Here is a 14,702-nt window from a genome sequence, read left to right as displayed (position 1 = left end):
TTTTAAAATTGCATAGCCTACAACGGTACCTGATGATCCCAGCCATTGGTATGAAGCACTGACATGCTGAACATTCTCAAACATCAACAAAGTCACAACAATCAGATATGAGCTGTTACATTGACTGCTGGTAAGGGTGTTGAGAATGACATCCATACAACAATCTAGTGTCTAGTATCTCATTTGTGGCCTTGACACTCACTATATGATTGAAATGTAAATGTCATGCATTCTTCCCCCTAAATTCAAGACCTACTAAATACAGCTGAAAGATGTCCCTTGTGGTTTTGGTGCTCCAATTTCAACATAAACACTCCAAAATATCTGTATGGGTGAAAGAATACTTTAAAAATGAAAAATCCAGGATGGAATAATGACAATATTACGAAACGGATAGATTGCTACTCAAAGTATAGACCCAACACTGAGTTGCAGACAGGCACAAGACTGCTACAATCTTTTTGTTGCAATTGTCTGCAACTCAATGCCTCCTCTACAAGATGAGAAACATTACTTCTAATATTTTTCTGGTTTGTTGATATATTCATGACATGACAGGAAAGTTTTTATTCTCATGCTTTGCATTATATATAAGTAATTTATTACCTTATAGCTCGAGATTTACGATTAGCTGAGGTAAAAGGTACTTACGTGAAAGTTGGTGTATTTCCACCGGTGAAATTGAATGAAGGTTTTGCATTAGGGTTGAATGTTGGTGGACCAGCAGGCTGCGTTGATGAAAAATTAAATCCCGAAGTTGCATTCTGACTTGCTTGTGCACCATTTGCTCCTTGGCTTGAGGTGAATCCAAAAACATTATTGTTTGTCTGCAAATTCTGTCCAAAAAAGGGAGATCCTGTAAATCCTGTATTCCCACTAGCCCCAAAGGCTGGTGCAGTTCCAGGTCCAAAAATAGCTTGTCCTCCAGATGATGAAGTTGCTGAGTTGGAGCCAAAATTACCAAATCCAAAGCCAGAACTCTGTCCTGCAGGAGAAGAGGTGTTGCTAGCTCCAAAGCTAAAGTTTGGGGGTTTTACTGCTGGTCCAGAAGCATCTGTAGCACTGTTCTGTGTTGAACCAAATGAAAATGGCAATGAAGGTAATGATGTATTAGAAGAAAAGACAAGTGGTGCAGATCCTTTACTGCCAGTGTCAATTGTTGGTTTTGTAGTAAAAGTTCCAGAAACTGAAGAACTGAAGCTTGGTGCAGGTGTTGTTACATTACCAAAATTCTGAGTACTCGTTGCACCAAATGCTGGTGTTGTTAGAGGAAAGGCTGGTGTAGTTGCCGGTACTCCAAACTGCTGTGAAGTAGTTGATGGTGCACCAAATCCTGACAAGTTTGTAGCAGAAGCACCAAAATTTTGTGCTGAATTAGTACTGAATGTGCTTACTGTTGACACAGGGGTACCAAACCTCTGTTGCAATGATTTCTGATTACCAAAGAGGGCAGTATTTCCTGATGCAGACACTGTTGATGCATTTGCAAATACTGATGTACCACCATTACTTTCTGAAGTTGCAGTTGCAGCTGTGCCAAAATTCAGCACTGGTTTGTCACTACTGAAATTAGTGGTGGCCGTTGTTGGTGTGGAAAAGCTTAGGGCAGCTGATGAACCAAACTGTGGAGTAGTTGTGATAGGGACTGATGTGAAACTTGATGTAGAGGCAGTACCGACACCAACACTAGATGTATCACTTGTAGTCACTGCACCAGAATGTTGCACAGATGAGGTCACACTTCCAAAATTCTGAGTAGTCAAGGGCACACTGAAGTTTACTGGTGCTACAGAAACACTTGTTGCAGCCACTGATGTTCCAAAAATTTGTTGCACAGTGTTAGTGGCACCAAAGGCTAATGCTGTTCCTGATGATGAAATCTGTGAAACTGAAACAGGTACACTTGCAGCTGAAGCAACAATACCGACAGGCTTTTGTAGAATGGAGACAGATGAGCCTGAATCCTGAGTTTTGTTTGGAATATTAATTGGCAAACATGAAACTGAATTTGTCTGAGGCCCTTCAGCTAATTTTGTTAAATGCTCCTTATTGGTAAACACTGTGTTTGCAGTAGTTACATGAACTGATTTGGCAGAGGCTTGTGATGCTCCAAAAATTGAAGCATCTTTCTCGGATTTTGATGTGACCTCATGAGCACTTTCAATCTGGCTGGGTTTAATTGATTTCTTTTCACTATCACTTGCTTCATTTGTAGACACTGTCCCTCCATTATCTTCAGATGAGGTTCGAACTGCAGCATTTGACACAGCCTTGGTACCAAATGAGAACAACGAAGGTGATACTGTTGAAATACTTTCAGATGAACTACTTGGCATTAAGAATTTGAAATTCACCACTGCAGATTCAGAGGATTGTTTATCACACCCACCAGACAAATGACCAGCCAAAGATACATCAGAACTTTTCTCTTGGTTTTTGGCGTCAGCATATGGTAAATCTGATTTCTGTGTCACTTTCACTATTTTACCCTGCTTCTCACTTAATGATTCATTACTTTCTTTCGTAGCTGCAAGCTTTGCAATGTTGTCATCCGATTTACACACGCCATCTCCAGAAGCTTTGCCTACTGCTGATGCGTTTGTCTTTATCTCCACAGGAGGAGGAATACCAAAAGTAAACACTGCTTTCTTCTCTGTATTTGTATTTTGAAAGTTGCTTTTCCCATTGTCTCCCATACCAAATGTGAATCCAGATGCTACTGCAACGGCCTCTGTTTTACCGAACGAAAATCCTTTTGGAGCAGAATCAGATAGTGCTGTAGTTTGTGATTTATTTATTCCAAAAGTAAATTTGCTAGCTTCTGCAGGGATATCGACATTAAACTTCAAAGTGGACTTTGCAACAGCTGATCCAGGTTTTAGTTCCTCACAAGCAGCACATTTTTGAGCTTCATTTTTGTTTCTTATCATGCAAGTTGGACACTCCCATGTGTCCGTGGGTTTCAAAAATTTTCCAATAACTGTTGACGTTCCAGTTTTTTCTTTTGGTTTACTTGTTTCACAAGCCTGACATTTGGATAAGGTTTCAGGATTTTTTATCCAACATGTAGCACATTCCCACGTAGTTTTTATTGGCTTTGTAACGTCGTTAGATACTTTTTTACTTTCGTCTTGTAGAAGTGTTTTCTCTTCAGCCTGTTCCAGTTTTGAACTTTTGTCCAGTTCTTTGGAGGAACTGCTTTTGAGTTGTTCCATGCTGTGAGAATAGGAAGAAGATTTTTGTGGTAATTCACGTGGTTCTGTACATGCAATGCATCTAGATGCACTGGGTTTGTTTCGTATCAGGCATGTTCCACACTCCCATGTGTCATCTGAAGTTTTTAAAATACTTCCCCAAGATGTAGTTAAACTTACATTTTTACCACTTCCTGAAGGTGTCCCCAAAGAGTGCAGAACTTCTCCATTTTTAGGACTAGTTTCAGGAACATTTCTGCTAGGACCACTGTCACCTTTTTCCCCTTCTGCTACCTTAGTCTGCGGAGGTGCACTCTTTACTTTATGATCTACTGAAAAAAGAGAAGCCTGCTGGCTACTCCCAGAACCACTAGTCACAGAACCAAAGAAACGTGTTTCTTTTACATTGCTGTCAGATAGGTTTGTGTCCATTTTTGGCTTAAGAGGAATGTCCATCACTGGATACCGGCTTTTATCAGTACTTAATGAAACTGTATCAAAACAGTTTTCACTGACACTTAATGGTTCACTAAACATAAAAGGTTTTTCAGATGATGCTGTCCTTGAAAAATCTTGAATTGTAAAAGGAGTTGCAAATTTTAGAGCACCAGCCGATGTAGGCGGTGGGCTGAACTGAGGAGGAACTTCAATATCAAACTTTGGAAGAACTGTGATGGGCAATGCAATACTTGGCAGATTAACTTCTTTTACAGTTTCTTCCTCTTCAATGTTTGTTTTTCTTCCAAGTACCTTTCCTGATCTAGAGTCATCTTTGCTCCTATAAAAGAAAAAGAAAATGAAGCACAGATAATACATTTAACACAATTATTTGTCAACACCTGTACTACTGTTAGAAACATCTCACCTCAATTGGTAGCTGCTATCTTTTGTTGACGTAGCTATTAATCTAGCAGACTCCAGGGAATCTTGCAATTTCTCACGACGACGTAATTTTATTATGTCAGGTACAGTAGGAATGGTCAGCTGACGCAAGGAAGATTTTTGTTCAGTTACTGGTGGATCGAACCGTGAACGCTTAGAGGCCAAAGCGGGTAAAGATGGTGAATCTATCATCATTTTTTTTGCATCCTGCACTGGGGATGCAAACTGCTCCAATGCTTCCAAGATACGACGGGTTGTTTGACTCATTGCTGCCATATCACTTGATTTACTTGAGGAGCCACTGTTTACTGGCTGGACCTCTATGCTGGATCTTCTAGATATATGTAGCTGCAAAAATAAGAAAGTGATCTGAATCAGAAAGTGATAACATACTTTAAAGGAAAGACTATCTTAATATCAATAGAACAGCTCTAAAAGCAAAGTCATTTGCACAAATATGGAAAAATTCATGATACCCGTGTAAGGACAATTCAACAGTTGAGGAGGAGTCAGAGTAGGACACTCAACATTTTAATTGCTGTCTGGTTTAAAGATGTACAGCACCATCGTCATCAGCAAACTGATTTTCAAGATCCAAAAACAGAAAAGATCAATTCAATCCCCACTACTACTAACAAATCAGAAAACTGTCTAAATCTATACCCCTTTAACAAACCAACCTGGAATTATTTTTGCAGACTAGTCATAAAAAGTGCAGAACATTTGTTCCTTACTGCCCCTTTCATGCTACTTCACTATCAATAGCAACCTTCGCTGCCATTTTTGCTGTAATTCTGATTTACTTCCTCTCATGAACAATCTTCCTTCAAGATACAAAAAAAAATGTGCAGAATAGAAACATAAAAAATATAGCACAATTATGCAATTCAAGCAAAGTGAGCTGATCAAAGTTCATCGTTCTTCATAATGAGTGCTCCACTCACTGTAATGGAATTATTCTTGGAGATTTAAAAAAACATCGTCATGTTTTCTATTTTTTACTATAAAATATTTGTCAAACTTACAACACTACTCACAAATCACACATAAGAGCCATAAATATTTACCACGCACGTTTTCTCATCTCATACAGCAATAATTTCACGTTTTTATGTCAATAAAAAGCAACCACCTCCTGCTTTATTCCCTTCTTGCAGCGGTGTACCGTAGGTTTCTAGAAGAGCGTAGCGTTCCAAAGGATTGGAAAAGGGCACAGGTCATCCCCGTTTTCAAGAAGGGACGTCGAACAGATGCGCAGAACTATAGATCTATATCTCTAACGTCGATCAGTTGTAGAATTTTGGAACACGTATTGTGTTCGAGTATAATGACTTTTCTGGAGACTAGAAATCTACTCTGTAGGAATCAGCATGGGTTTCGAAAAAGACGGTCATGTGAAACCCAGCTCGCGCTATTCGTCCACGAGACTCAGAGGGCCATAGATACGGGTTCACAGGTAGATTCCGTGTTTCTTGACTTCCGCAAGGCGTTCGATACAGTTCCCCACAGTCGTTTAATGAACAAAGTAAGAGCATATGGACTATCAGACCAATTGTGTGATTGGATTGAGGAGTTCCTAGATAACACGACGCAGCATGTCATTCTCAATGGAGAGAAGTCTTCCGAAGTAAGAGTGATTTCAGGTGTGCCGCAGGGGAGTGTCATAGGACCGTTGCTATTTACAATATACATAAATGACCTTGTGGATGACATCGGAAGTTCACTGAGGCTTTTTGCGGATGATGCTGTGGTGTATCGAGAAGTTGTAACAATGGAAAATTGTACTGAAATGCAGGAGGATCTGCAGCGAATTGACGCATGGTGCAGGGAATGGCAATTGAATCTCAATGTAGACAAGTGTAATGTGCTGCGAATACACAGAAAGATAGATCATTTATCATTTAGCTACAAAATAGCAGGTCAGCAACTGGAAGCAAGTTAATTCCATAAATTATCTGGGAGTACGCATTAGGAGTGATTTAAAATGGAATGATCATATAATGTTGATCGTCAGTAAAGCAGATGCCAGACTGAGATTCATTGGAAGAATCCTAAGGAAATGCAATCCAAAAACAAAGGAAGTAGGTTACAGTACGCTTGTTCGCCCACTGCTTGAATACTGCTCAGCAGTGTGGGATCCGTACCAGATAGGGTTGATAAAGATATAGAGAAGATCCAACGGAGAGCAGCGCGCTTCGTTACAGGATCATTTAGTAATCGCGAAAGTGTTACGGAGATGATACACTCCAGTGGAAGACTCTGCAGGAGAGACGTTCAGTAGCTCGGTACGGGCTTTTGTCAAAGTTTCGAGAACATACCTTCACCGAAGAGTCAAGCAGTATATTGCTCCCTCCTACGTATATCTCACGAAGAGACCATGAGGATAAAATCAGAGAGATTAGAGCCCACACAGAGGCATACCGACAATCCTCCTTTCCACGAACAATACGAGAATGGAATAGAAGGGAGAACCGATAGAGGTACTCAAGGTACCCTCCGCCACACGCCGTCAGGTGGCTTGCGGAGTATGGATGTAGATGTAGAATACAGCAACACATTTGGAACTGTGGGGGTTAAGCGAAAATTTTCCATACAATACCTATGGATTAGAATAGGAGAGCATATTATGACTGCTCGCATACAAGTCAGCAGACTAATGACATTTTTAAAAATCTATTATTCAATCACTTCCAAACAAAAGCCACTCATTGAAAATTTCCAGCTTTTTATACAGACATTACTAAACAAACACGGTGTTCAATGGCAGTAACTTAGGAGGCAAATAAAGATTTTTTTGTGTGTAATTATTTTTCTTTGTCTTACACAAAATCATCCTCCAAATTTTAAGAGACTACACAATATATGTCCTCCATCTATATCAAAAATAGGTGGTAAGTAAATTCCTCTAAGGAACATAATTTATATGGTTTTCACACCACGAGGAGTTTTCACATGACATAGAATAGCTTCAAGCCTGCCTCAGTACTATTAGCCTTATTACCAGTCCGCGTAAACACCACAGAAAAAAAGAAAAATTAAGAGTTTAACAGTTTCTCAACAATAGTATGGGGTTTTTAAAAATGACTGAATACCTAAATCTGCATGAACACACAGGAAATTCATCCTTGCTACTTCCAAATGCAAGGCCAGTGACTTAATACGAAAAGTGCAATAGACTACTACTTTTGCTGCACTACACCCAGTTACTGCATACATTATACTACTGGTATCAACTACCCAATCACACATACAATATTAAACTGTTGGACATCACTAACTTTTTAAAAATCTCTCTCAAAATTTCTCCAAGCTCAAAAATAATGCTGAAAGGATAATGCCATATAAAAATAGAACAATGTGCCTGAAGATTTACGTGAGGATACTATGCCTCCAAGTGATAAAGTAATATTTTATGCTATTTAAAAGCAGAAGACAACAGCTTTACTGGGTGCAATACTTCTGGCCTCAATAAGAAGGTGGGTTTACCCAACACAGTGCTTCACTACACTTAGTCCCATATAAAGTGAAATGCACTAACCTTATTCCAATCTTTGATGGTAGACCACCATTCTTCTATAGGCCTAAAGTTTAACCCTAGAATGACAGAAAACGCTTAAGTGATCTACCTGTCATACCTTTTCCTTCGATGTCATATCTAATTTTTGTAAATTGTTTATAAAACCATTTAAACTTTCCCAATTTTTCCGCTTCTTTATAATAATATATTAGGATCTACAAAATAATTATATTTTCTTGCACATTTCATTTGCTATGCCTTGAATGGCAAGAGGGATCAATTTGACACCACTGCAATTGCTCTTCTGAATATTTGTAAATAATCCAACAACAAAGCAGCAATAATCAGCAATCACCTAGAGTTGTTGTTGCTCAGTGCTGTGCCACGGCATATGCACATTCCAAGGTGCCGTAGTATATCATGACATTCACTATTTGTCCATGAAAGACATTTTCAAACATGTCATGAAGGAAAGTTACAAGTCTCAGAGAATTCCAAAACTGAATTGAAAATTGAATGTACTGACTAAAAATGAAGATTTTATACCAGAGACAAGTGAAGACCCAGACACTGTGTTTGAGAGGAGGATTCAGATGCTGATATATGTCAATCCTCACCTCGTTCATCACATCAGGCCCAATTGAATGACTCCACAAACACAATCAATAGGGATCGAATCTGGTGGGAGATAGACAATTTTGCATCTTCTAGAAGGAGGTCAGCTGTGAACATTCTATAGAAGAGGAGGTCCCACTATTTATGTTTGTCAATGAGCAGATGACTCTTATCAGTGCTTCCCATTTTTGATGAAGCAATGCTACATCTCATGATAAAATACACAGAATGAAATGCTTAAGAAAGTACTAAAAAACATTGCATGAGCCATGTCACCTGACAAACCGGAAAAATTGACAGTCATCATATATCCTCAGGGTGTCAATTGTACAAAAGTTATGTCTGCAGATGATCTTTCACTGCATTCTTCAGCGACAACTTTCACAGGAGATTCTCAAGATTTCTTGGTTACAATTAAACGTCACCTACAGCTGAATGCCTGCCAGACAACAAATTCACTTCTTTATCTGAAATTGGGGAAGTTCAGGAAAACAATATTCATTATTACCGCCCTGAAGAAAATATAACCATAGATGAGCAACTATTACCAAGCAAAGCAAGATGGCGGTTCATTCTATTCAGGCTCAATAAATACGGTATAAAATTCTGGATAGCTGTTGATGTAGCGACAGAGTATATATGTAATGCTTTTCCCATACCTCAGAAAACAGGGCACACATAGTGAGAAGCAACCGCTCAAGAGTATGACACCATGGCTCTTGGAGCCATTTCTAAATCTAGGAAAATACATGATTACAGACAATTTCAAATCTCTTCAAATTGCCAAGAAGCATAAAGAAATGGTAACTTTATTAGTTGGTACAATGAACAAGATCTGTTGTGAAATCACAGGTGAGATAAAAAGGCCAGATGCTGAAATACATTACACCACCATCCTGCACCAGATTGGCAACACAAACTGCACCTTGACTGTATGCCAACGAGAGTAGAACAAAAATGTCATTCTTCTGAGAACACTGCATGCTGAAACAGCAATGAGGAAAGAAGAAACGCAAAACCACAACATTCTATAATTCAACAAAGTATGAAGTGTACGCCACTGATCAAATATACTACAAAGGTTGTATGCAGACGATGGCTCATGCAAATGTTCTACATCATCTTGGACATGACAATGAATACATGCATCACCTACAAAATAGTAATAAACAAGAAAATGGAAAGGAAGCAGTTCATGCTTCAGCTGCTGAATGAATTCAAAGGAACGAAAGAGCAAGAAGAAGAATGACAAAAGAGGTTACGAAACCAAAATCATCTAGAAAGTGGTAGTAGTGCCAAATCAGACTGCAAAGGCAGCAAGACCACTGCCATCTGTGCAAAGTGCTACAGAGCCATGTGCAGAAAATATGCACATAAAATACTAGTCACTTGTGCTAAATGTGCCTAGCAGATTACACTGACTTCAATAAAAAATACAATAAAGCCCTGTGTCGAATGTGTGTGAGTTAATGTGGACCACATACATTTTCGTTTTTCTTAAAGAATATATTTTTTTAACTGATCAACATCAACTCAGTCCCACTCAAAGTAACCCCTCTCAGATAATGAATTTGTGCCCGTACTTTTTCCAATCTTGGTAGCACTTCTGGAACTCACTTTTCATTATGGTATACTGGTTATCCTTCAGCAATCCTGTTTTTATCTCACCAATGGTAGCAAAACAACGTTCTTTCACAGTTCTGTTCAGCCTCGGAAACAGAAAGAGGTCGGAGGGGGGCCATGTCAAGTGAATATGGTGGCTAAGGCACCACAAACAAGCATTGAGGTGTGAGCGGGAGCATTTTTGTGATGTAATTTCCACAAGTTGTTTTGCCACAGTTTTGTTCGTTTTCTTTGGATTGCTTCATACAAACAGTGCACAACTTCCAGGTAGTATTCCTTATTGACAGTACGACCATAAGGCACGAACTAGTGATGCACTATCCTAGTGCAGCTGAAGAAAGCATTATAAAAAAAAAAAACCATCACATATGATCAAACTTGTTGAATTTTTTTCGGTTATGGCTCTTCAAGTAGTTTCCATTGGGCCTTCATTTTGATGTCATACCCACATACCTATGTTTCTTCACCTGTTATAACCACCTTAATCATTGTCAACTTCACTCGGCAAGTCACAAGTGATGTCTATGCAACACTGTTTTTGGTCAAAATTCAACAATTTCAGAACCAACTTTACTGCTACACACTTCAGGCCCAAAACACCCGAAAAACTTGCTTGACATAGGCCAAAGGATATGTCGGCACCTTCAGTGATATCTCTAGTGGTGATTCGCCAATTTTCCAGAATCTATTTCGTTACTTCTACCACACTGACATAAGTAACTGACATGCTAGAGCTTGACCCTCTTTGAAACAACACTTATACCACTCATAAATTCTTGTCTAGTGGAGTTGAATAAAGCCGTAATCATAATTTCGAATGTGGTGCTACACTTTATTCAACTTTCAAGTAAAATTTAATGTAAATTCTTTGATCCACTTTTATCAAAAGTAAAAATTCACCGAGCATTCTAAAACCTGTATAACCTTTCAAACTGTCAACAACAAACTAAATATTCATAACAACTGAAAATTTAAACATACTTTAGAAACGTGTTCCGAAAACAACAAAAAAAAATTGAAAATCTGAAGTATGGAGCCTGCGAAATATATTTCCTGTTACTTTTTGATCACACCTCTTATACTGTGTGTTTCAGCTGGTTTCAGCAGTGTTAATGAATAATCAGCATGAGAATAACAGTAGCTTACCGTTTTAGATAAGGACACTGTAACACTTTACTGACTATATCCACCTATAAATCCAATGCAAATCAGCACTGACTGTTCTTCACTGGTGTAGGGAATCTCAATGGTCTTGAATGTGACCAACACAAATTTTTAAGCAATCTGTCTCTGGTGAACAAGGCTTAACCCAAGAAAAGCACACATATACAGAAAACTGAGGAACAACCATACAATGCTGTAGGGTCATTCCATGGAAATTTGACAAAAATGGGCATTTTCCTCATCCACTATCTTAGATTTGGATGAAACTTGGTTAACTTGTTCTCTCTACGGAGATAAGTAAATGTCTCATTCTCTCTATGGAGATAAGTGTTGTTGTCATGGTCTTCAGTCCAGACACTGGTTTGATGCAGCCCTCCATGGAGATAAGTAAACATCTTCTGGATTTTATCTCCCCTCATTTCCACTTAAAAATCTCAAAGTTGTGTATTCTTTAGTAAAGGATGGTAGGGAAAAATCTAATTCTTCCAGGGAAAACCACCAAGACAGGAAAAAATCTGTAACCTTATGTCATCCATGTTGGATTGTTTTTCAAGGAAACTGCGACTGTTCAAATAAAGCAATCTACCTGTTTCAGTAACTTTTTGTTTTCCTCCAAGATGTGTTTCAAGGGTTTATATGTTCATCTTCAGGTGGCAAACAGTGATATCTTGTTACACATGTACCAGCTGGATGCAGCTAGTTAGTTGGTTTGGTTTCTTTCTGAATCTGTTCCAGTGAACATTTATGACAAACTGCAGGATTCTGTACAATGGAACAGATTCAGAATGAAACCAAAACAAACAACTAGCTGCATCCAGCTGGTGCACACATAACAAGATATCGCCGTTTACCACTTGAAAATGAGAGTATAAACTCTCAAAACACATCGTAGGAGAAAATAAAAAAAAAATGATTGATACAGATAAATTGTTTCTAAAGAACTTTTAAAAAATATGTACTTACACTTTTGTACTTTATTGTAAAAAAAAACCAACAATGTTTTTTACATTGAAATCACATAAAGGGAAAAATACAGTCCCTAACATTCTTTTGCAAAAATATGCCTTATGATATGAGAAAATAAAATTAATGTGGTTTTGTTAAGTGATAATGGTTTTATTACCGAATGTACATATAGCCACCTCGGCTACATGCAGGTGAGGTGGCTATACAAACATTCTGTAATTAAGTTAACGCGCTGTTGCTGAACTTCAGCCTATATAATAGTTTTAAATTTTTTCTTGAGAATAATAATAAAAAAAATTAAACAAAATTTCAAAGGTACTGAACAATATACTTTCGAAATCTGTTAATCTGAAAGAGATTAAACTCAATCTGACTCAAACTCAATCAATAATCTGAAAGAGATTAAACTCAACCAATATAACCTTCTTTTAAAATCATGCTTAAGCTAATTCATTTCTTTTCATGAACACCAGATACATTATACATAGTTTACAACAGTAATACTTTTTTCTGAATGGAGCACATACACTAAGTTCTTCAGTTGATACTTTAGGACATTCAACAACAAGAACATGAGAAACTGGAACCAGACAAATATCCTCTCATTTTGGTAAAATGACTTAGATCCTGGAGGATGCATAAATTGTACAGTGACATCATGTTTTGTTGTATTTAATTAACTGGTTACCCAATAGCACCACAGATTGGAATCTTTATACACTCCATATTCTTATGGGCTAAAATTTTCCCCTCTCAGAAAGGATGTCCAACTTTGTTTAAAGATGGGCTCGACATTACTATTGTCAAACAGTTCACTAAAGAGTTGAATGGCTTAAAATTACAGAAACTCCTGCTATCAAGAAGTGTTTGAAGTTCTGCAAAGCCAGAATGTGTCTGATATAAAGTGCCTTAAGGAATAAAGTGAAACTTAACTTTGGTGATGTAAATATTACAAAACGTAAACAAATCTACAATAGTATTTGATTTACTATGGGTCTTTGTAAACTTCAATCTTGTGCTAATCTTTTAGGTTCCTCCTATGCTATCACACTCAGTTTTTCCATAGCTACTTGCAAACAATAACCACTCAGCACAGATATTAAAACTGTTTTGATAAAGATGGAGATGTATAAAATTAAATTTATTTTATTATCTTGTGCAGCTATCACTAAAATAATTTTTTAAATATTTGAATGTGTTCTTTGATGATTTCAGTCACAGCTTCTTCAATTTTGTGGACCACAAAGACATCATGTTTCATGTCATCAAATATAAGACACAGACACTTAATCTTTCATTTTCAGTACATTATGATTAATTATATCAGAATGTACAGCACATGTCAAATGTCCTAGATAGTGAAATAGTGATTTTCACTTTAGTCCTTTAATACTAGGGTAACATATACATCAGATGATTTTTTTCAAGTGTCTTACAGAATTTTAATTGAGGATGTGATATGATGGGGACACAATGGGGAGGTCTTTAGGGTCCATATGAAAATGTAATGAGAGGGTGATGATAAATCAGAATTCAAAGAATTCTGAAACTTTAACTGCATTAAAAAAACAGCAAAACATTTGTCACACACACACACACACACACACACACACACACACACACACACACACACACACACACAGAGAGAGAGAGAGAGAGAGAGAGAGAGAGAGAGAGAGAGAGAGAGAATACGAAAATCATGAAATATGTCAGGTTTCAAACTTGGACTAAAAAAGAAAGAAGTTGTTAAAAGAATTAAAACAGCGTACCAAAGTGCTGTGGTTGACTGATTGATGTCCTTAATTAACGTATTAAATACACATGCAGGAGTGCAACCTCTTCTGTACTGCACTAAAATGAATTACTCTGGCTCCCTGTAGGGACCAAGGCGACGAATGGTTAACACCCTGGATTTGGGATTGTACTTTCTCCACACTACGTGACTCGGCACACATCGCACGCAGATCTGAAACGACCTTGTTGCTCATGAACAATTGGAAAAAAGGTGTTCTAGAGGTGCACAAAGAACAATATGGTATGCAGGTGAATTTGGAGCTCCGATTAACTTACATGCCTGATGCAACATGAGGAGTTGCCATCAGACTGTAAGACGCAGTTCATCAGCCTCAGCACAGAGACTGGGCATGGGGCTGGTCCAACGTGCACCGTGGACAGACTAATGGTGAATAGTATCAAGAAACTTCAAGTAAGAAGGCCTCTGCGATATATACACTATGCACCCACAGTCTAGCCGTGGATGCATGAAAGTCAAGGACATAGCCAGGATTTTGACAGAAGGGGAGGGGTCCGATTTAAAAGATGATCTTAAAAGGGCTATGTTTTTCATTTATTCTGTAACACATTTGTTAACTTTGTGTACATAATTAGCTTTCAGAAGGCTTTCACACAAATAGCAAGAAAAGCTTTTCTTAAAACAGTATAACATACATTCTCAACAATATGACATTTCTGAAACCAAGTCAGAATCCCTTCAGCACATCAAAGCAGCCCAAGTTCCTCAATTCAAACTCAAATTTTATTAAAATATCTCTATTTTCATTAAAATTTTAATTGCATAATCAAGAACTTTTTTAAAATTACTATTTCAAAAGTCAACTTGAAACTATAGCTACCAAATATATTTATAAAACAAAATGGAAAACACAAATACCGTGAGTTATAGTTTTTAGATTTTAAGATTATATAACGTATTGACTTCAATTAAACTTCTAATATATGCA

General features: G+C 37.7%; 1 protein-coding gene across 1 annotated transcript in view; it reads right to left on the bottom strand.

The window, feature by feature from the left end:
* Nucleotides 1-14,702, bottom strand: part of LOC124611896 (nuclear pore complex protein Nup153) — a 97,687-nt gene that overhangs the window by 21,605 nt on the left and 61,380 nt on the right. The window contains exons 7-8 of the mRNA XM_047140282.1: nucleotides 4,060-4,424; nucleotides 652-3,972 (exon numbers count right to left, since the gene is read on the bottom strand). Coding sequence (XP_046996238.1) covers nucleotides 652-3,972; nucleotides 4,060-4,424 — 3,686 coding nt within the window. The remainder of the gene's footprint in view (nucleotides 1-651; nucleotides 3,973-4,059; nucleotides 4,425-14,702) is intronic.

Source organism: Schistocerca americana, chromosome 1 (assembly GCF_021461395.2).
Source record: "Schistocerca americana isolate TAMUIC-IGC-003095 chromosome 1, iqSchAmer2.1, whole genome shotgun sequence".
Lineage (NCBI taxonomy): Eukaryota > Metazoa > Arthropoda > Insecta > Orthoptera > Acrididae > Schistocerca > Schistocerca americana.
Note: the sequence above shows the minus strand (reverse complement) of the source record. Positions and strands in the feature narration are given on the sequence as shown.